Here is a 23676-nt window from a genome sequence, read left to right as displayed (position 1 = left end):
CTTGACTACACTATATTACTTGTTAATTAAGTGGAAAATATTAATTAATTTGTTGTGGTTACGACGCACATCATTGGTATCATAATTCCTTTGAACCCAAAGATGTCGTGGAGGGACACATGTTCTTGTTCAACAGGAATAGCTTGACTAGAGCCTTTCTCTTCATCACTAGAAACTTCCGGATCAGCAACCGTTGGAACAACTTCTACTAATTCTGACGTTTCTTTGACTTTCTCAACCGTTGCAGATTCCATCATGACTTAGATTCTGAGATTAAAAACTCGAAAACCACGACTGTCAGATGCATAGCCAAGAAAAATACCTTCATCGCTTTTCGAATCAAATTTCCCTTTTTGCTCACGGTCCTTTAGAATGTAGCACTTGCTTCCGAACACTCTAAGATAGTGTAAGTTGGGTTTCTTACCGTACCACAACTCATAGGGAGTGTTTAAGGTATTTGACCGTAGATAAATACGGTTGATCAAGTAGCAAGCCGTAAAGACTGCCTCACCCCAAAACCTTAACGGTAATTTTTTGTTATGGAGCATTACCCTTTCCATTTCCTGAATGTTTCTATTCTTCCTTTCTGCAACTCCATTTGCTTGTGGAGTAACAGGTAGTGAATTTTGTTGAATATTTCCCAGAGAAATATTCAAATACTTTGGTGTCTTTGAATTCAGTGCCACGATCGCTTCTAATTTTCTTTAGTTTGCGACCCTGTTTATTCTGGATTCTATTCACAATAATCTTGAATTCACTTAGAGTTTCATTCTTGTGAGCAGGAAAATCCACCCAAGTGAATCTGGTGTAATCATCCACCATAACCAAAGCATATTTTTTCTCAGCCACAGTAGACTGTTGAATTGGGCCGAAGAGATCCATACAAATTAAATCTAGTGGATTTTTGGTGAGAATATCTCGAGATGATTTGTGTGGAACTTTCGTTTGTTTACCCTTTTGACAGGCACAACATACACCTTCAACCTTGGGATTGATTTTGGGAATGCCTCTAACAAGTTCTTTGTTAATGATCTTAGTTAGGAGACGATAATTGATGTGACCAAAACACTCATGCCAAAGATGCGTAGATTCCACCTTAGTCAAATTGCAACAATTATTGAACTGAGTATCAAGAAGATAACAGTTATTTTTGCCACGTGATCCTTGAAAAATCACTTTCCCAGATTTATCGACAATGTCACATCCATTAGCATTGAAGACAACCTTATGGCCTTTGTCGCAAATTTGACTAATAGAAAGGAGATTAGCAGTCATACCTTTAACGAATACGGCTCATGTATTTCAGGAACACCGGGTAATTTGATCGTCCCCTTTTTACTTATGTAGCAGCATCTTCCATCTCTAAACGTTATTGGTCCACCATTAAAGTCACTTATGTTGATAAACCACGAGAGGTCTCTAGTCATGTGCCTGCTACATCCACTGTCAAGGAACCATTGAAAAGGTGGTGTTTACTTTAGAGAAAAATCTCCCATGCTAGTGCTACTAACCAAGTTAGGCTTTCATATTGATTGTCTTTTAAGATAAGACACAAGTTGTATAGATTTCTTATAAAGATCACCTGCAACTTTTAATCTTTCCTTAAAAGATAAGCAAGCATGTTGAAAGTGATTATAAAAACCACAAAACAAACAAGTGCCAACATCATTAATCTTGTTCGAAGAATTCTGAGCACAAACACGTTTCACAAAGCCTAGGCCTCGTTTATCGTCTGTCTTACGGCAATTCTTCATTGAAGAATTAGAGGAGTTAATTGAACCCATTGAAGATGATTTTATCGATTTCAAATCCTTAAGTTTTGCAATTTCTGCAATAAGATCAGAGTTGATCTGGATTTTTTCATCTAACTTCTTCTGGAGATAATCTACCTCTTCAGAGCATTCTTGAACCTCATATTTTTGATTCGATCTTCCCAATCAAGATCCTCAATTATTCTTATCAAGAGATGTTTCTTGAGACGAAGTAAATTGATGAGGTTTTTTAAATCAGGATTCTCAACCTAAGCAATGGTTACAAGAACATGCTTGATGGTGAGTTTATCCTTTTCTGTTGAAGCATTTTTAGAGACGATATTATCCATCATCAGATCGCTACAAACACAGACTTATAAGGTCTTAAACGTGTTTGCCTGCTCTGATACCAATTGAAAATGCGGGAGTCTAACAACCACACCCAACAATTCTTTTGGCAATCTGAGAGGACTTACTCCAATATACTTTCTAGAGAATCAACTAGACAGTCAGACTCAATCTAGAGAAAATTATATCAAAGATTTTATATCTCTAACTCTTAATTCAATCCGCAATAAACAAATATAAATATGAGATCCCGATTGAATATAACAGGAGTAAACTGGAACGGTACCAAAGACCAATGTTCAAGGATCAATCAATCTCAATCAACAACCAAAGGTTGGATTTCCTAATTGATCGATACAACGCACAACCTGTAATATTTCAGTTATATAACAAAATATAATGCGAAAAAGAAATAACACAGACACCAGAATTTTGTTAACGAGGAAACCGAAAATGCAGAAAAACCCCGGGACATAGTCCAGTTTGAAATCAACACTGTATTAAGCCGCTACAAATACTAGCCTACTACCAATGAACTTCGGAATGGACCGTAGTTGAACCCTAATCAATCTCATACTGATTCAAAGTACAATTGCGCTCCTTACGCCTCTGATCCCAACAGGATACTACGCACTTGATTCCCTTAGCTGATCTTGAAAAAGCGGGGGGTCTAACAACCACACCCAATATTCCGCTTAGAAATCTGTATGGACAAACTCCAATATACTTTCTAGAGAATCAACTAGACAGAAAAAATATAATGCGATTTGATATATACTCAAGCAAATAAAAAGTCTCAATCTAGATAAAAAGTATATCAAAGAGTTTATATCTCAATCTCTCGATTTGATATATACTCAAGCAAATAAAAATTTGCGAGTCTTTATCAAATACTAGAGAGATAACTTGGATGGTACCAAAGACCAATATCCAAGTGTCAATCAATTTAAATCAACAACCAAAAGGTCGGATATTCTAATTGATTGAACAACGCACAACCTGTGATATTTCAATTATATAACAAAATATAATGCGAAAAAGAAATAACACAGACACTAGAATTTTGTTAACGAGGAAACCGCAAATGCAGAAAAACACCGGGACCTAGTCCAGATTGCACACTCACTGTATTAAGACGCTACAGACACTAGCCTACTCCAAACTAACTTCGGTCTGGACTGTAGTTGAACCCCAACCAATCTCATACTGATCCAAGGTACAGTTATGCTCCTACGTCTCTGATCCCAGTAGGATACTATGTACTTGATTCCCTTAGCTGATCTCACCCACAACTAAGAGTTGCTACGATCCAAAGTTAAAAACTTAATAAACAAATCAGTATCACACAGAAAAATCTATGATAATAGATAAATTCTTCTCCCACGAATATACCTACGAGTTTTGTTCCGTCTTTTGATAAATCAAGGTGAACAAGAACCAATTGATAATCCGGACTTATATTCCCGAAGAACAGCCTAGTATTATCAATCACCTCACAATAGTCTTAATCGACGCAACGAAAAAAGATATTGTGGAATCACAAATGATGAGACGAAGATGTTTGTGATTAGTTTTTATCTTGCCTATCGGAGATAGAAATCTCAAGCCAATTATTGCAGTTGTACTCGTACGATAGAAACAACAAGATCAGATTACACAACTACAAGAAAAGTAGTACCGTTCTGACTTCACAATCCCAATGAAGTCTTTAAGTCGTTAACCTAGTTTAAAAGAAGAAACCAAAGGTTAAAGGAGAATCAACTCTATCTTAACACAACTAGTATCACACAGATTGTGTGGGATTAGGTTTCCCAGTTGCTAGAGTTCTCCTGTATATAGTCTTTCAAATCAGAGTTTGCAATCAATGTTAGTTTGGTAACAAAGTATTCAATATTCACCGTTAGATGAAACACATGATTTAGATTCAAGCTAATATTTATCAACCGTTATATCGAAAACATATCTTGTTATACACAAATGAAATGCACGTTCCTGGGCTTGTGTAACCGTACCCAAACTTGTACATTAGTTGGTTCAACAATAGTTAACCAAATGGTTAGCCATATGATTACTTTCATATCAACCATATTCTTCTTCACCATAACTAGTTCAAATGACTCAAATAAACTAGTTAAAGAGTTGTTCAATTGCAAGGAAATCTTATGTACTACAGAAGACACAATTGAAGCAAAAACGATTTGATTCACATGAATCGGTTCATGAACTCTATAGCCACAGTTTTTGCATTCCTTAGTTTATAAAGATAAGTTCACTAAACATCGTTTTTAGACATAACCTACTCAAGTTCGCGGACTGGCTTCGCGGACTTAAGTTCCCGGATGGAGTTCACAAACTCCAGCAGAAATTCTCGGGTTTGAGAACTTCGCCAGTTCGCGGACTAGGTTCGAGCACTACTCCGGTTCACTTGATCAATAAAGTTCGCAAACTTCGGTTCAAGCAGTAAGGACTTATACATATATGTGTTTCCACAACAATGCTTATATCCTCCAAATGGTTATATAGTCTAAACTCTCATTTCAATCATTGAAACATTCTTAGAGGACGTTATATAGTTGTTATTCACAAACCATTTTTCTTCAGAGAAATTTTCAAAGTGATTGAAACATAACATGACTTTCGTCACTAGGTAAAGATGAACTTGGCTAAAGCAAAAGCTTTACCAGCACATATTTCGAGAAATAGATAGGCGAGGTAAACTCGGCTCGAAATGCCAAATGTGTATAATCTAAGTCTATATAGCAAAACGACTTTTGTCTCAAGATAGGAGATAAATAGAATTTTGAGTGATAGATAAGTTCAAGTCTCCACATACCTTTTAGTCGATGAAGATCCACCAGTTCCTTGATTAGTCCTTCGTCTTGTATGATGATTGCCATGGAGTTCTTGAGCTCAACTACACTTTCTATCCTAGTCCGAGACCTTAGATATAGTAGACTAGAAATCAAGACTTATAATTTTGATCACTAAAACTGACAACACATGCTTGAGATAGCAACACATGCGAGTTCGACCGAGCAATGCACTAACAATCTCCCCCTTTGTCAATTTTATTGACAAAACTATCAATACATATGGAATACAAAAAATATATAAATAAACTTTTGTAGCTCCAATTCCACATGCCTAATCTTCAACATTACTTGAAATCTTCGTCACTCCCAAGTACTCCAATGATCCCAAAGGTTGTAAGTTTAGCATCATCGTTATTGAAAATCCGTAGCTATAACAACGAGAAAACAAGAGTTCTGAATCATTGTTACACGATGTCATAGTATCATTACACAGCGTCAAAGTTCAGTTGTATCACAACTTTAACAACAATACTATGGTGATATGTCACTCCCCCTTAGTCAATACTCCATCTCACATGGAAACCACTCCCCCTTACATAATGATCCGAAAACCATATGTATTTGTAGTGTGAACTACATATTAATTCTCCCCCTTTTTGTCAATAAAATTGGCAAAGGTACAAGAACGGGATCCTAATGAAATTTCCGAAAGAGACATTTCATGACCAAAAGAAAGCATATATCATCTTATTTAGATGCAATCATAAATCTGAAGCTAAATGCATTCATCAAGGAGTTTATTAAGATACAAGATAACCCCTAAAATATTCCATAGCCGCACTTCCCACAAAGATTTGGCAATTAAGCACAAGTTCAAAAGAACTCTCCCCCATAATATGTCATTCCCGAAGGAACAACAAGAGCGACCTTAATTTAAAAAGAAAAGAAGGATTTCTTTGGACATAACAAATCACATACAAGTATGAATTTGAATCCAAAATATTAAATTAATCATAAGAGAACCCATGATTAACTTAATCGGAAATGCTCAACACAAGTATGGGATCACCCATATACCCTCGTGTCTCTAAAATGGATTCTTTCCATATACCCTCATGTCTCTAAAATGGATTCTTTCCGGAACCTAACTGACAAAGTTGAAGCTAAGCTTCAGAAACCAGCGCTTTTTCAAAGTTCAACTGCTTCTGTTTACCAAATAAATGCTTCTAGAGTTCATGTTCCTGTCACTTAACAAGATCGGTAGGTTGCGAAGAAGAGATATTTTTCGGGCAAAGAGAAGGAAAGGAGTTTATACGAAAGCTTGGATATCCATATGCAAACCAGATATCTCGGGTGCTGGCAACACAAGTTTACATTAGCACAATATCTCACATGCTTGACATCTGTAAAAGTCGCATCAACCTTCAAGAAATACAATATTTTGCAACAGTAAGAACACCATTACTAATGGGTACCGACTCATGTGACAGATATCAATACACCGAGGTCCATACGTCGATGACCAAAAAGTTTCTGGTGGTATATTCTCTATTTCTAAAATTAAAATAAAAAGAAAATCCTTTTACTACACAACGACCGGATAATGTTAAGAGCTAGAAACAAAAGCAACATCTTATCCATTCATTAAATCACAGAGATACGCATACTATTACATCTGACGATGTACCTCTTTTGTTCTTCGGAGTGTTTTTTCAGTAAGTATAAAAATAGGGCCGGGGTAAGGAATTGATTTGGGAATTTAGGTTTTGAGCGAGAAAGAAAGAAAGAAAAAACTCAGAATTATGAGTAAGAAAGATAATCAGGCAGCCGTTGCGTTGCACTTTGATGGTGGAGCTGTTATCGCTGCCAATCGCAGAGGAACAGTTAGTAGTGATACTGTTTTTTATGGATATTGCAAAGAAACGGAGGTTCCAATAATACTAAGAATGTCTGGAACTACTAGAGCAGTTGCACTTGCAGGAGAGACTGGTGAAGTTCTTCGCTCGATTGGGGACAACACACGTGATAGGGTAATTTGTTATCTTTTTTAATTGTTGAAATTAATCTGAGGCTTATTTGCATAATTAGTAGAATGAATATCCTAGGCTTGTTCTTTAATTACAAATTTAGGATATATCTGGAAGTTAAGTAGTTAGCAATATTCAGATAGGCCAAAACACATCGAGTTGACTGAGATATTTGCTACAATTGTTCTGTTAAATCCAGTAGGACTACACATAGTAGTCTTAACCTTCATATATGGGACAGGTGCAAAACTTAAATATATTGCTTTTTTTTTTTCTTTTTTTTGCATATTAGTTGGTAAAGGCAGAAAAAGCTGGAGACCAATTAGAGACCGTCAAGGAGTCCGCTAAATACCTGTGTAAACATTTTTGGTCTGAAAATGACAAACTACATGTTGAGATCCTAGTCGCTGGCTGGGACAATGTGCAAAAGGTATGATTAAGATATAGAGATTTACGTTCCCTAAGTTGAAAGCATTTGAAGCTTCTATTGATTTTTTTTTTTTTTTTTGCAAGTGAAATTTGGGGGATACACCTTGATGTTGCTCTAAGATAAAGTAGCTCCTTGGCGTGTCTTTCCTCTTGTTGTTTTTGTTCTCTTCTCGCTCGGCGTCTTCTCTGCCAATTTGGGATTTCGGCTTCAGCACGATCTGATAGGTCTTGAAAATAAACATCTTTGTTTTTAAACTTAGTCACTGTTCTCGCTATTAGTGGAATTGGATTTGGTGATTAATTGGAACATTAGTGTAAACTTGGCAGAATTTCATAAAACTTTATCCTGGTAAGGTGAAGCTAAGATAGTAATAATCAGTCTATGCTTTAAGATTGTTGGAACTTATATGGAGGTAACTGTTTTTTGGGTTGTATATGATTTGATGAATGTAACCTCTCTTTTTGTTGGCCTTTTTTTATTAGGAGGGTGCACCTTGTATTTGGTATGGTAATCATCTCTGTCCAAGTATTGTGGCGTCACAAAGAGCCATAGGTCCTGGCAGAGTTTCCACACGCGGTATTTTGGCCAGGTAATTGTTATTCTTTCCTGCTTTGGTTAGAATTAAGTTTCTGAACTTTGCTTATGGTAACATTTATTTGGCTTGTAGACATAAAATTGGCATCAGTGAAAAGGAGGCCATAGAATTGGCAGAACAAGCTATTGTTGAAGTTGCAGTATGTTGTCACCAAAAAGAAGGTTCCCTTGATGGTAAGTCTTTTTTTTTTTTTTTTTTTTTTTTTTGTAGAAAAAATGAGTTGCTGGATATAATCATCTATGTGCCTACCCTTATTGTTAACCCGTCACCAACCATTCTGATCCAAAGTCATGCTGTTTTTTTTGTTTTTGATTTTTTTTAGTATGGGTCATTAGAGATGGGAAGATCACAAAGAACCAGACGCAACTGATGACCCATGTCGCAGAGAAGTATGGTGTTTCAATTTAGAATCTTAAGTAAGATTCTATTAGAATACATTATTAAGTCTTTTGTTGCATGGGGTTTGTTTTACAGGGTTCTTTTTATTTCTTCAAAATCTTTAATGTTACAGTAGAAATTCTTTTAATTAATACTCGATTAATTAATAAACTCTCTTATATAATATTTTTGGTCGGTCTCGGGAACAACGTGCCAAATTAATAATTCGCTAAAATTATAAAATAAATACTTTTTTGATTATCTATGTAGGCCCCATATGAAAATATATAATCAATACATTAATGATTTGGGAAGACTTTTTGAAAAATGATTTAATTGTCTTCTGTTTTTTTGCTAAAATCAATATCGCATTGAATTTCATTTCTAATTTTTCATATCATTGTAAAAAAAAATGGTATTGTTGGATCATCCTTGTTGTGTTTGCATAATGCTCTGGGAATTTCATCGGTCATTGTTGATTTTTTGACACCTTTAAGATGAGAAGTCATATTGTGTTTATGATTTGTTTGTGTCAGTAGTATGATTTCATATTATATTTATATATAATACTTTTTATTTGTTAGTAAAATGATTTCAAATTGTATTTCTATATGAAATATATATTTTATTTTTTGATTATCTTTGTTTGTTTAAAAACTAATTATTTGATATGAAATTTATCTATAAATTAATAATTATCGGTTAATTAATATCTCGCTTAATTAATAAATTTTGATGGTCCCAACAACATTAATTTATAGAGTTTCTATGTAATATTCTCTGAACTCTCTGTCCTCTGTTTGGTTCTGTAATTGTGTTGGTTGCCGTATAACATAGTCATGAATTTAATATAGTTGTGTGGGATGTTATCTTTCTTTCTTTTTTTGTTGCTTAATCATAAAGTTTACTACTTAATTAACATCTCAAATTATCTTTCATTATAAGGTTCATTCAGCTTAAACTTACCAAGATCAACTGTTAAAAATTTAGCATACAATCTAGATTCAAGAGATAGCCATCCTTCAGTACTTTTAGTATGGTGCTCAAGTTGGCTCCTTTATATTAGAATCCTGTTTTAGGGCATACCAAAAAATTTCAAGGCATACAAAACAGTTTTCCCATCCTAGGTGATCTTATAAGGGGTAGTTCATTTACCTATATATTCTTGAGCCTAAAATCAAAAATCAAAAAATGTTTTTATCCCAAATATATCTTCTTCTTCCTCAGCTGAACCACCTGCCTTCTCTTGCGGGGTTTTTTTCCCATCACCGTAATTAATTGTCGATTAGTGAAAATTTGATCGTCGGTTAAATTGAACTATATTATGGATCGTATAAATAAAAAAATCAAACGTCAGTCATTCTAAATCCTCTTTTAATCCATGAATTGAAGAAGAAGAACCAATTGAAGATGAAGGTGTAAAAACTATAATTGAACCAGAAATTGAATCGGAAATTCAACCTTTTGAAGCTCCAACTCCTGAAATGAGGATAAGAAGGTATTTCCTACAAACCCAATCTCTTATTTGTTATTTTTCATGGATTGAATGGGTAAAATTGCTAAAAATTTAGGGTCTTTGACGGTTACAGTAGCAGGTTCGGCTAATAATTGAGTTGAGTTTTAACCCGAACTGTTCTTGAAATTTCACCCTGAAAGTGTCTATGAACAGTTCGGCGAAACATTAAATATCATTTTTTAGTCGAACCCCTAAATGTGTATTAAATTCGTCCCAGAACAGTGTCAGGTTCGGCTAATACCTTCCAAACCTTTACCGGCCGAACCTGAGAAGTGAAATTTACCCCGGGTGGTTGTCAGGTTCGAATGACTCAATTAGATCACTTTCAAGCCGAACCTTTCTCTATAAACGCTTCGAAAATATTGATTTGCAGGATCTAGGTTCGGCTAGCTCGTGTAGTTGAGTTATCAGCCGAACCTGCTCTCTGCAGACTCAAGTCTTTCGATCTTGTTTCGGCCATAACTTTTTCGTCCGATGTCGGAATGACCTCATTCTTTTTGCATTGTGTTTGTCTTTTCATTTTCTTGAAGTTGAAGATAATATATCCTTCATTTTAATTAGTTGAATTTGGACCTTGGTATTCTCCATCAGTAGACTTCACTTTCTTAACACTTTTAGTAATTTCCACTTTTCTTGTTTGATTCATCCTATGAAAAGGCTGCACAATAGAAAACATATGTAATAAAAAGGAAGCCTAACCCCTAAATGTGTATGAATTTAAGTGTTTTATGGAAAATCAGTAACATGTTCGGCTGATATGATTTCTTGAATATGAGACGAACTTGGAAAAATATATGGTTCGGCTGATACGATATTTAGAGTGAAAACCGAACCTAACTCTTAAGAGAAGGTTCGGTTTGTAATGAAAATTTCTTATTAGCCGAACATTTAACTAGTAAGTAGGTCGGAAGTTACAAACTATAAGTTCGGCCAATAACTATTGTATTACGAGTAAGCCAAACTGTTCATCTTTTGTAGTAAACAAGTTAGGTTCGGCTGAAAATTTCAAGCCAAACCTATCACTGGTTCACCGAACTTGGGTGAGAAAAATCAGTTTTTTGATGATTTCAACATATACAAATGAAATTAAACATAATATGGAAGTATACTTGTATATTGTTAGTATTGGTTTTCTCATCATTGTATTCATCTTTTGGATTTGGCTTGTAGTGTTTCCTCACTTCCGCTTCTTCTTCTTCTCCAGAAAACCTAACTTTTTTTTTCTTCCCCATCAACACAAACTTTTATAACTTAATTATCTTAATCACTAATCATTTACATTAAACACTAATCAAAATTATTCATTATTATTAACACTAACACACAAAGGGTAAATTTGCTATTATCAAAAATATTTGGTTAAGGGGCTATCGGATTTACTATTTCCAACCCTTTTTTTATCTTTATTCAGTATGCCCTAAAAAAGTTTTGGTATGCCCTAAAACAGGGTTTTTATATTATTACAAACGAATAAAGTCCAAGGAAGTTATGCAAATCAAAATTCACCCCAAAATAGACCCATAAAAGTCTGAACCTGAAATTGATTGGTTTGGTAAAGCTTAAAAATGCTTAGACATAAAAAACAACCGACTACTTGTCTAAAGAGATTGTTGAGACCAAACAAGATTGCTCAAATACCTTAAGAACTATTTCACTAGAAAACATTGCTGGAAGATGGGTAACAGATTAGAAAATTCTCAAAAAACACCCACTTATATAGATTCTCCAAAAAGCTCTCAAAAACCCTATGCAACTCAGGCTCATGTTGCAATCTTAAAATAACACCTCAGGCTTAGATGTCAAACGTATTAACTCCTTGAATTTTCCATAGAAATTAGAACAATTCTAACACATCACCTTGTCAAACAGAAACCATGGTGATACAAAAAACACAGCTGAGAAGCTACATGGTGAAAAACATTTGTAGAGAAATTATGGAAAAGAGAGGGGTAAGCATCAAGGAGTCTGGGTTGTTCACTTACACACATCACCAAGTCAAAAACGAAACAAGGTGATACTAAACACACAGCTGAAAATCTACAGGAAGAATCAAAACTTTTGCAGAGGTTTTATAAACAAGGGGAACAACAGAGGATCAAAGAAGCACAACAAAAGAAAGGAAACCAAAATATCAGAGTTCTAAGGAGAAATTTAGGGTAGATTAATCTAAAGAAATACGCGACCAACAGCAAAATCTTAGGAAATAGAGTCACAACAATATCAAAATTGAAGAGAATAAAACTTTAGGACAAAGATAAAAACCTATTCAAGCGTAATAATAAACCAATTCCATGAATTAAATTACTTATCTTCATCAGCAACATAAATCTCAGGTTCGATATGTTGCAGAGACCAAGCTTTTCTGCCGCCTCCAAAGCCTTAACTATCATATCCACCTATTGATGCAGTAGAACCGATTGAATCAATTAAACAAATCTTCATCAACTTCTGCATGTAGCGAATAGGATTGGGTTTTCCTTCCTTAATCAATTTGCAGATCCCCTAGGAAATTCCACCGACTTGAACTTAAGAAACATATACACGCTAAAATATATTTTTGTATAATCACGCTAAAATATTTTTTTCCATCACATAAATCATATACACATAAAATTAGTCTCGTAATAAGGTCATAATACTTATCAATTTATCATATATGTAAGACATATTATAAGTGACGAACTCACATTAATAGAACGGATATGCACGTAAGTATGCCGTTCCGAACTACTGTCGGAACAACGAACTGTTGACCGGATTTTTGACCGCATTCGATCTATCCAAATCTATATAATTCCCGTACGTATGTCATCCCGAACTATTACCTGTATCCCGAATTGCTAACTAGGCTCCGACCCTCTCATGAAACGCCCTAATGTTTGGAGTGTCTTTTATCATTTTATTTCGTCTCGGTCTCAGAAAAATCATCGAATTTTTAAAGGAAGCTTAAAACCAGCTATCATTCACTCTGGACGTTTCTGAATACTCGATTGTTAACTCTAGCTCATCTCTTGCAATTTAGATAGATTTTGTGCAAATATTGACCACGTTAAGTTGTTGCTAGAGTCTATCTAAAAATATAAAATTGCAAAATTCATTTCTCAAACATAAAATCAGTGCTTATAAGTTTGTCAAAAAAAATAACAACACCGGATTATTTCGTCCTAGTCTACAATGATAGTATATAATAACTCTGAACAAATTTAAAAATAAAAATTTGTCCCACAAATATATAATTCTCGGATTAACAATGCGAATCCGGTTTTCTGTTTGAAGGTTTTATGATTGTGCTCGCGATGCTTCATCTGGTGCAATGATTTTCTAAAGTTCTTATTGGCTCCGTTTTGCAATTTGCTTCCGGAATATAAAATTCCACATTATAAAAACTCTCCCCAGATGGGCGGACATTATTTCTTTGAAGTTTTCTCCCAGGTCTCACGATTTTCTTCCTTATCATAAATCTTTTGAAAATCTAGATAAACTTACCAACTATGGGAACTCTTACTGTTACTTTTTGTTCAAAATTTATATAAGAACTAGTAGTTTGACCGTCAGCCACATTACGTGATTAGTTCCTTTGATTTGAATATCTCCAAAATTATCATAGTATTATCATTTTCTAAAAGATCACATGTTTCATATATTACTGATTTTATTTTTCCGAAAAATGTGTGAACGAGGATTATTTTTTGAGAGCAAATCTGTTCACATTTCTATAATGAGTGTATATTTCACATATTCTTCTGATTGGTTGATTATTTAATTTATGACCCTATTACCCGAAAGTGCTTTTCTAAATGCTTTATAGTTTATACCAAAAAGTGTACCAAACAGGGCTTTAGGCCCAGAAAACATTGGTTTTCAAAATTCATGAACCAAGATTTGGGACATATGTGAAATTTCAAAGCATAAAAGTATCATTTGTTTTTTCAAATTGTTAGTTTCTCATTTTAGGGTGATAGAGTAGAATATTTCATCGATTGATTATAAGGCAATATTGATTATAAGGCAATGACTAAATGCAATCCAAATTAAAACTAAATACAACCATCCTTTTGAGTTCTAGTTTTTAAAACCCAATTAAGATCGGTAATTAAAACCCATCTACATCGTCTTCTTCCAAACGCAATTAGTTTATCTTTTTTGAGTGATTTTCAGTTTTAACATCAATTAATATTGTTACAAACGGTGAAACCAGGTAAAAAAATATTAGTCTTCCGTGCATACTGTTGAGGAGTGAATTTTGGTTCTACAAGTCCTAGTCACAACACACCTAATTCCCAAAAGAAGAGAGAGAACGAGAGAGAGAAAAGACCCCCTCTATTGTACTATATGCCTTTTTATATAGACTTTTCAAAAGCCCTTCCTTTTATGATATCATGCCACATGTCCTAAACCTCCTTAATTACTACCAATGTCATTTCTTCTCTAATACAACCTCCTTCTTTCCTATTAATTCCTCCCTTGTCCTTTCCATCTTATGGATACTTTCTTAGTGAACTTGGGATTTAGTCCCCAAGTCCCCATGTTTCATATTGGGTTTGCCTCCCTTTTGGGGGCGCACTAGCCCGACTAAGGGGAGATATTTTTCATGTATCAACATTAGTCCCCTGACAATTGGGTTAATTGTCAAATAACTCGATAGTCATATTGTATTCCATTCTAGTGTCCCTTGTGTTGTCTTCTTGAGTCGAGTCCCCAGTTAGCGTTTTGGATCGGTATTATCCGAGAATTCTTGCACAAAATTTTTGAACGTTCTCTTGGACCTTTGGATTGTATTGCTAGCACGATTTGAGAGTCTTAGGAATGGGTGGTGAAGACAAGGTGTAATCTTTACTTAGCCCCACTCTTTTATTTTCTCTAACTGTTCCGCGTGGTTGGATGTTTATACGGGGTAAACAATGGAGGTGCGTCTTCTTCGTGATTATGTCTGGGTAGGCAAAACACGTTCCCTTCTTTTCGGTAGCCGGTCGGATGCGCGGAGAAACATGTCTCCTTTTTGTATATTTGTGGCCGTCGGATGAGCATATCAACCAGTCTCCTTTTTGTATAGTTGTGGCCGAGTGGATGAGCGTATCAACCCGTCACCTTTTTGTGTATCTGTGGCCGATCGGATGAGCATATCAACCCGTCCCTTTTTGTATATCTGTGGTCGATCGGATTAGCGTATCAACCCGTTGCCTTTTTGTATATTTGTGCCCGATCGGATGAACATATCAACCCGTCGCCTTTTGTGTATATCTGTGGCCGATCGGATGAGCATATCTGTTAGAGCATTGCTCGGTCGAACTCGCATGTGTTGCTATCTCAAGCATGTTTGTTAATGTTAGTGATCAAAACTATAAGTCTTGATTTCTAGTCTATTATAGCTAAGTATCGGACTAGGATAGAAAGTGTAGTTGAGCTCAAGGACTTCATGGCGATTCATCATACAAGTAACTACTCAAGGAACCGGTGTAACTTCTCGACAAAAAGGTATGTGAAGACTTGAACTTATCTATCACTCAAAAGTCTATGTACTATATCTCCTACTCTTTGAGACAAGAAGTCGTATGTCATATATATAGACCTGGATTATACAAATTTGGTATTTCGAGTCGAGTATACCTCGCCTATCTATATCTCGAAATATGTGTTTGTAAGCTTTTCGCTTCGATCAAGTTTATCTTTACCATGTGACGAAAGTCATGATATGTTTCAATCATCTTGAAAATTGCTTTGACGAGAAATGGTGTAACAACTGTATAACGTCCTCTAAGAATGTTTCAATGATTGAAATGAGAGTTTAGATTACATAACCAATGGTGGACATAAGCATTTTTGTGGAAACACATTTATCTATAAGTCCTATTCCTTGAACCAAAGATTGCGAACTTTGTTTATCAAGAGAACCGGAAGAATGGTGTGATCCAAGTCCGCCAACTTCCTAAGTTCTCAAACCCGAGAATTTCTGCTGGAGTTGACAAACTATTTGCGTGAAGCTAAGTCCTCGAACCCAGTCCGCGAACCGACGAAGTTCTCATACCCGAGAATTTCTGCAGGAGTTTGTAAACTCTGTCGGGTAACTTAAGTCCGCGAACCTAGTCTGCGAACTTGAGAAGGTTATATATATCTGAAGATGATTTCTGAACTTAAACTTAAAAATACTAAGGAATGCAGTTTGCAAACCGTGGCTATAAAAGTTCATGAACCGATTCAAGTGAATCAAATCATCTTTGCATCAATTGTGCATGTGTAGTACATATGATTTCCTTGCAATTGAACAACTCTCTAACTAGTTCATTTGAAGTCAGTCGAACTAGTTATGGTGAAGAAGAACATGGTTGATATGAAATGCTCATATGGTTAACCATTTGGTTAACTATTGTTGAACCAACAAGTGCATACGTTTAGGTATGGTTAACAAACCTAGAAGCGTGCATTGTCAAGTGTATATAACAAGCTAAGTTTTTGATCTAACGGTTGAGAAATATTAGCTTGAATCTAAATCAGGTTTTCATCTAACGGTGTATATTGAATGCTTTGTTACTAAGCTAACATTGATTGCAAACCCTGATTTGAAAGACTATATAAAGGAGACATCTAGTATTATGTAAAACTAATCCCCACACATTACGTGTGATACTAGTTTGCGTGCTAGAGTCGATTATCCTTTAACCTTTGGCTTTCTTCTTCTAAAACCAGGTTAACGACTTAAAGACTTCATTGGGATTGTCAAGCCATACCGATACTGCTTTTATCATAGTTGTGTGATATGATCTTTCATCTTCTATCGTACGAGTACAATCAGATTGATTGTCTTGAGATTGATATCTCCGATTGGCAAGATATAAAAAGTAATCACAAACATCTTCGTCTCATTGTTTGTGATTCCGCAACATCTTGTTTCGCTACAATACGATTAAGATTGTTGTGAGGTGATTAATAACTCTAGGCTGTTCTTCGGGAATATAAGACCGGATTATCAATTGGTTCCTGTTAACCTTGATTATTATCAAAAGACGGAAAAAAAAACTTTAGGGTTTATCTGTGGGAGATAGATTGGTCCTTTGATAGACTTGTCTATGTGAGACAGATTTGTTTATTGTCAAAGCCTATGATTCTTGATCGTATCAACTCTTAGTTGTGGGTGAGATCAGCTAAGGGAATCAAGTGTGCATTATCCTATTGGGATCAAAGGCGTAGGAGTATAACTGTACCTTGAATCAGTGGGAGATTGATTGGGGTTCAACTACAGTCCAGTCCGAAGTTATCTTGGAGTAGGCTAGTGTCTGTAGTGGCTTAATACAGTGTGTGTTCAATCTGGAATAGGTCCCGGGTTTTTTTTTTGCATTTGCGGTTTCCTCGTTAACAAAATTTCTGGTGTCTTTGTTATTTCAATTTCCGCATTATATTGATTTATCCTTATAATTGAAATAATACAGGTTGTGCGTTTGAATCAATCAATTTGAAATCCGACCTTTGGTTGTCGATTGATATTGATTGATCCTTGGATATTGGTGTTTGGTACCATCCAAGTTATTCCTTGCATTTGATCAGAACTCGCAGTTCCTGCTTGAGTAAATCAAATCAAGAGAGAGATATAAAATCGTTGATATACTTTTAATTGGTTGAGTCTTGTTGATTCTCTTAAAAGTATATTCGAGTTTGTCCATACAGATTGCTAAGCGAAATATTGGGTGGTGGTGTTAGATCCCCGCTTTTTCAATTGGTATCAGAGCAGGCAAACACGTTTAAGACCTCACAAGTCTGTGTTTGTATCAATCTGACTCTATGGATAAAAGCATCTCTGATAACGCAACATCAGTTTTGAGACTTTCAGATATATTTCAAAGACCTGAAACTTCTGAGAAAATCCCTTACTCTCGTTCATCAACTGAATCTACATTCAACTGGGAAAAATCTCTTGATAAACGGTTGGATGATCTTTCAGACGATAGTGATTCAGAAGAGGGACAGAGTATTAATGAGGAAGTCTCTCAATATATCAAGTTGTTTGACCGTGCTTTGAAAGAAAAGAATTCGACAACTTTCTTGAGAAAATACATGAGTCATCTTTGTCAAGAAAACCAGAAGTTGAGAAAACTCTCTAAAGGTTATGATGGTGGTTACAGGCTCTTACAATCTACCGTTAAAGATCACAAAGAAGAAGTTTGCTCAAAAAGGATCGAATGTAATAACCTTCTTCGAAATCTCTTCTTGTTGAAAGAAAAACTTGCAGAAACTGAAGCAAGATGTGAATCTCAACAAAAATGTTTTAACGACAAAGAAAGCAGTCTTTTTTCCAAAGAAAAATCCTTGGAGACTAAACTTGCAGCTGCCCTTAATAAAGTGAATTCACTAGAAGAGAGTCTGGAAAAATTCAATTCTAGCTCCACAAAGTTACCTTCTATGCTTGGACCATGTAAAGAACATCGTGATACACGTGGTCTGGGCTATAAAGGAATATACGCTCCAAAAACTGGTAAGATCAATTTTGTTAAAGCTTGTGATAATTCTTCATGCGAAAAACCATTGGTAATCTGCAATGATTCTAAAAAACAGGATTCTACTCCTTTTAAACCTGCTCACAAGAGGACAGTTAAAAGTAATTCCTTTAACTGCTATTATTGTGGAAAATAAAGGACATTCTGAGCAAAGATGTCGTTATCGGTTGAGGAATGAAAAACTTCATAACATTCTTGCATGGATGTCTAAGGAAGTTATTAAACCGGTTTCCCACGTTTTTGGAGTAAAAGGCATTTTGAACACTCGAAGAATGCACTGTGATAAGTCCCTTCTTAATTGCATGTACAAAACGAAAAGTGCCTACAATAATAGAAGAAAGAGTATCAAAAGAATGACTGATCAGGTAAATCACCCTGACAAAAGAGAAAGGCATAGGAGAAGAAAAGAAAAGTTAAGTTCATATTCACTCCCTGAAGGAAGCTGCAAATCCAAGACTTCTGCTCCAAACTTCATTCATATCAATAATCGAGTCTCAGAACTGAAAATCAATGTAAATCGACTCAAATGGAACATCAAGAAAACATGGAAAACAGTTGACTCAGGTACTCCTATCCCTTCTCCTGATAACACTTCTTTTGATATGACACGTAAGTTTTCTCTAAACACCCGTGAAAAGGAAAAAGAAGAAGAAGTGAATATTGATGAGCAAGATGCTCATCTTATTACACCATGACTGCTTTAGACTGCATCCCTCTTTTTATTTTAAAGAAGGATGCTCATGAGTCTCAAGAAAGTTGTCTTGAGAAAGATGTCAAGGTTGTTTTGTGTTCTTTGTCAAAGGTCTTTTTATTTTCTTTTAAGAGTTCTTGTTCCTATTGGCTTCCTCTCGGAATTTCAATCTCGAAATTGTTTCGTGCAATTGGGCTTCTACGGGTCTGACATAGGCTTTGACCTAAAAGTACACGTACCAAACCCACACCGACTTCACGGTCTCTATGGTTTATTTGGAATACCTTAAATACTGTGTTCCATAAGATGAAAAGATTCTACTGAATTCTTTTGGCGTGTGCACAATGGATAGAAGCAACAAGATTGATGAAGACGAGAAGGGAAAAACTAATGAGTTGATTCCAGTTTCCATAACATGCTTTCATGTTGTTGATCATGAAAACAAACTACCAGTTCAGATGTCGTCACAGCTGGTAGGAAACCTTCTTCGAGACTTTGAAGTAGTTCGTGAATAACTCAGGATTGCAACAAGGAATCTTGATTTTCTGAAGAACAAACTAAAGAAATCAACTAATGAACTAGTCCATGTTCAATCTCTAGTTGCTGACAGGGTTTAGGGTGTTTCAAATCTTGTTTCTTGGTTCTTTTTCCTACCTAGTAAATCTTCTTTTTGATTTAGTCGGAAGAATAACTAGTAACTTGGAATAGCAATGATTGTGACTACACATAGCTATTATTTTCATCTTCTTGTTTTTTAGGTCTTATTGGTTTTATATTCTAAAAAACTATGTTTGAAGGATGATTCTTGCAGTATTAATCTTTATGATTCTATATATTGCAATGTGTTATGGGATATTGGTGTTTACGTCCGTGAACTATGGTTGTCCCATACTCTGTCAAAAGTAAAGTCGTTTGTGATCGGTATTAACGTACTGGTAAAAGAATGAATATACTTTTGACAAATACAAAAGTTAAGCCTATATTGTCAAACATTTTATGGAAGATAGGTTAAAATCTTTTGTTCTCAATAGTGACTGAAGATAGAATGAATCCCTGTGTATTCCACAGTATTGATCATCCCTGATCCATATTTTTATGTATTAATGTGAGGCTCTGTAATGCATCTTATGTTGAGCACTATACAACCAAGTTGATTTATTAGCTTAGTTGGTGTTCAGTGAGATATGTTATGTCGAGCATATTGAACTAAATTAATCATCTTGTTTGGTTATTTAGTTATTGTTCCGTAAGTTTTCTTATGTCGAGTAAAACAAATGACAATTAAATTAATTACTTTTATGATTAGTTTGGTTGTGCATTCCAATTAGATTAATTATGGGTTCTCTTGTAATTAATGTAGTTGATTATTTTCGTGTCTCCATAAGTTCTCTTATGTTGAGCATAATCAATTGAATTGGTCACCTCTTGTGTTTAATTTGATTGCGTATTCCGATTAAATTAATCATGGGTTTACTTGTGATTAATTTGATTGAGTTTTTTTAGATATAGAAAATCATTCTCATGGTTTTTGGTGTCCAATAAAATCCTTCTTTTCTTTTGAAATTAAGGTCGCTCTTGTTGTTCTTTCGGGAATGACATTAAATGGGGGAGAGTTCTTTTGAACTTGTGTTTAATGGTCATATCTTGAGGGGTGTGCGGCTGTCGAATTTTAGAGGGGTTATGTTGTATCTTTAAACTCCTTGATGAATGTATTTATCTTAGGCTTTATGATTGCATCTAAATTAGTTGGTATGTATTTTTTTCCTTTTGTCATGAAATTTCTCTCTCGCAAATTTCATTATGATCCCGTTCTTGTACCTTTGCCAATTTTATTGAAAAAAAGGGGGAGAATTAATATGTAGTTCATACTACAAATACATATGGTTTTCGGATCATTATGTAAGAGGGAGTGGTTTCCATGTGACATGGAGTATTGACTAAGGGTAAGTGATACATATCACCATAGTATTATTGTTGAAGTTGTGATACAATTGAACTTTGACGATGTGTAATAATACTATGACACTGTATAACAATGATCGAGACCTATGTTTTTTCAGTGTTATAACTACGGATCTTCAACAACGGTGATGCTAAACTTAAAACCTTTGGGATCATTGGAGTACTTGGAAGTGACAAAGATTTCGAGGAATGTTGAAGATTAGACAAGTGGAATATGAGCTACTAAAGTTTCTTTAATTTTTCGTATTCCATATGTATTGATAGTTTTGTCACTAAAGTTGACAAAGAGGGAGATTGTTAGAGCATTGCTCGGTCGAACTCGCATGCGTTAATATCTCAAGCATGTTTGTCAATGTTAGTTATCAAAACTATAAGTCTTGATTTCTAGTCTATTATAGCTAAGTCTCGGACTAGGATAGAAAGTGTAGTTGAGGTCAAGGACTTCATGGCGATTCATCATACAAGTAGAAGAACTACTCAAGGAACCGGTGGAACTTCTCGAAAAAAAGGTATGTGAATACTTGAACTTATCTATCCCTCAAAAGTCTATCCATTCTATCTCCTACTCTTTGAGACAAGAAGTCATATGCTATATATATAGACTTGGATTATACACATTTGGTATTTCGAGCCGAGTATACCTCGCCTATCTATATATCGAAATATCTGTTGGTAAGCTTTTCGCTTCGATCAAGTTTATCTTTACCATGTGACGAAAGTCATGATATGTTTCAATCATCTTGAAAATTGCTTTGACGAGAAATGGTGTAACAACTACATAACGTCCTCTAAGAATGTTTCAATTATTGAAATGAGAGTTTAGATTACATAACCAATAGTGACATAAGCATTGTTGTGGAAACACATTTATATATAAGTCCTATTCCTTGAACCAAAGTTTGCGAACTTTTTTGATCAAGAGAACCGGAAGAATGGCGTGAGCCAAATCCGCGAACTGCCGAAGTTCTCCAACCCGAGAATTTCTGCTGAAGTTGACAAACTACTTGCGTGAATCTAAGTCCTCGAACTCAGTCCCCGAACCGGGGAAGTTCTCATACCCGAGAATTTCTGCTGGAGTTTGTAAACTCTGGACGGTAACTTAAGTCCGCGAACCTAGTCTGCGAACTTGAGAAGGTTAAATATCTGAAGATGATTTCTGAAGTTAAACTTAAAAAGACTAAGGAATGCAGTTTACAAACAGTGTCTATAAAAGTTCATGAACTGATTCAACTGAATCAAATCATCTTTGCTTCAATTGTGTCTTTTGTAGTACATAAGATTTCCTTGCAATTCAACAACTCTTTAACTAGTTCATGTGAAGTCATTCAAACTAGTTATGGTGAAGAAGAACATGGTTGATATGAAATGCTCATATGGCTAACCATTTGTTTAACTATTGTTGAACCAACAAGTGCATACGTTTGGGTACGGTTAACAAACCTAGAAGCGTGCATTGTCAAGTGTGTATAACAAGCTAAGTTTTCGATCTAACAGTTGAGAAATATTAGCTTGAATCTAAATCAGGTTTTCATCTAACGGTGAATATTGAATGCTTTGTTACTAAGCTAACCTTGATTGCAAATCCTGATTTGAAAGACTATATAAAGGAGACATCTAGTATTGTGAAAAACTAATCCCCACACCTTACATGTGATACTAGTTTGCGTGCTAGAACCAGGTTAAAGACTTAAAAACTTTGGTTTTCCTTTAACCTTTAACCTTTGGTTTTACATGTGGTACTAGTTTGCGTGCTATATAAAGGAGTCGATTCTCCTTTAACCTTTGGTTTTCTTCTTCTAAAACCAGGTTAAAGACTTAAAAACTTCATTTGGATTATGAAGCCAGACCGATACTACTTAATTTTATCGCATTTGTGTGATCTGATCTTGCATCTTCTATCGTACGAGTACAATAAGATTGATTGGCTTGAGATTGATATCTCCGATAGGCAAGATATAAAAAGTAATCACAAACATCTTTGTCTCATTGTTTGTGATTCCGCAACATCTTGTTTTGCTACCATAAGATTAAGATTGTTGTGAGGTGATTGATAACTCTAGGCTGTTCTTCGGGAATATAAGACTGGATTATCAATTGGTTCCTGTTCACCTTGATTATTATCAAAAGACGGAACAAAACCATTAGGGTTTACTTGTGTGAGACATATTGATCCTTTGATAGACTTGTCTGTGTGAGACATATTTGTTTATTGTTAAATCCTGCGATTTTTGGTCGTAGCAACTCTTAGTTGTGGGTGAGATCAGCTAGGGAATCAAGTGCGCAGTATCCTGCTGGGATCAGAGGCGTAGAAGCATAATTATACCTTAGATCAGTGGGAGATTGATTGGGGTTCAACTACAGTCCAGTCCGAAGTTTGCTTGGAGTAGGATAGTGTATGTAGCGGCTTAATACAGTGTGTGTTCAATCTGGAATAGGTCCCGGGGTTTTTCTGCATTTGCGGTTTCCTCGTTAACAAAATTTCTGGTGTCTGTATTATTTCAGTTTCCGCATTATATTGTTTTATCTTTATAATTGAAATAATACAGGTTGTGCGTTTGAATCAATCAATTGGAAATCCGACCTTTGATTGTTGATTGATATTGATTGATCTTGGATATTGGTCTTTGGTACCATCCAAGTTATTCCTTGCATTTGATCAGATTTCGCAGTTCCTGCTTG

The 23676-nt window shown here is 35.3% G+C and overlaps 1 protein-coding gene across 3 annotated transcripts; it reads left to right on the top strand.

The window, feature by feature from the left end:
- Nucleotides 1-6692: 6692 nt before the first annotated feature.
- Nucleotides 6693-8516, top strand: LOC113285427. 3 transcript variants are annotated; one of them, XM_026534310.1, is made up of 5 exons: nucleotides 6693-6942; nucleotides 7232-7369; nucleotides 7852-7958; nucleotides 8037-8137; nucleotides 8287-8516. In XM_026534310.1, exons 1-5 carry the CDS (start codon nucleotides 6715-6717, stop codon nucleotides 8370-8372), a joined length of 660 nt encoding a protein of 219 aa, XP_026390095.1. In that variant the 5' UTR covers nucleotides 6693-6714; the 3' UTR covers nucleotides 8373-8516. The 3 variants fall into 3 exon arrangements, 2 of the variants coding, with proteins under 2 accessions (XP_026390095.1, XP_026390096.1); XM_026534311.1 differs by lacking the exon at nucleotides 7232-7369; XR_003328652.1 differs by lacking the exon at nucleotides 6693-6942 and having other exon boundaries at nucleotides 7231-7369; nucleotides 7453-7958; nucleotides 8287-8480.
- The last annotated feature ends 15160 nt before the right edge of the window (nucleotides 8517-23676 follow it).

The sequence above is a fragment of the Papaver somniferum genome, chromosome 6, assembly GCF_003573695.1.
Source record: "Papaver somniferum cultivar HN1 chromosome 6, ASM357369v1, whole genome shotgun sequence".
In the NCBI taxonomy this organism is placed as follows: Eukaryota; Viridiplantae; Streptophyta; class Magnoliopsida; order Ranunculales; family Papaveraceae; genus Papaver; species Papaver somniferum.
This window is presented reverse-complemented; position numbering and strand designations above follow the sequence as displayed.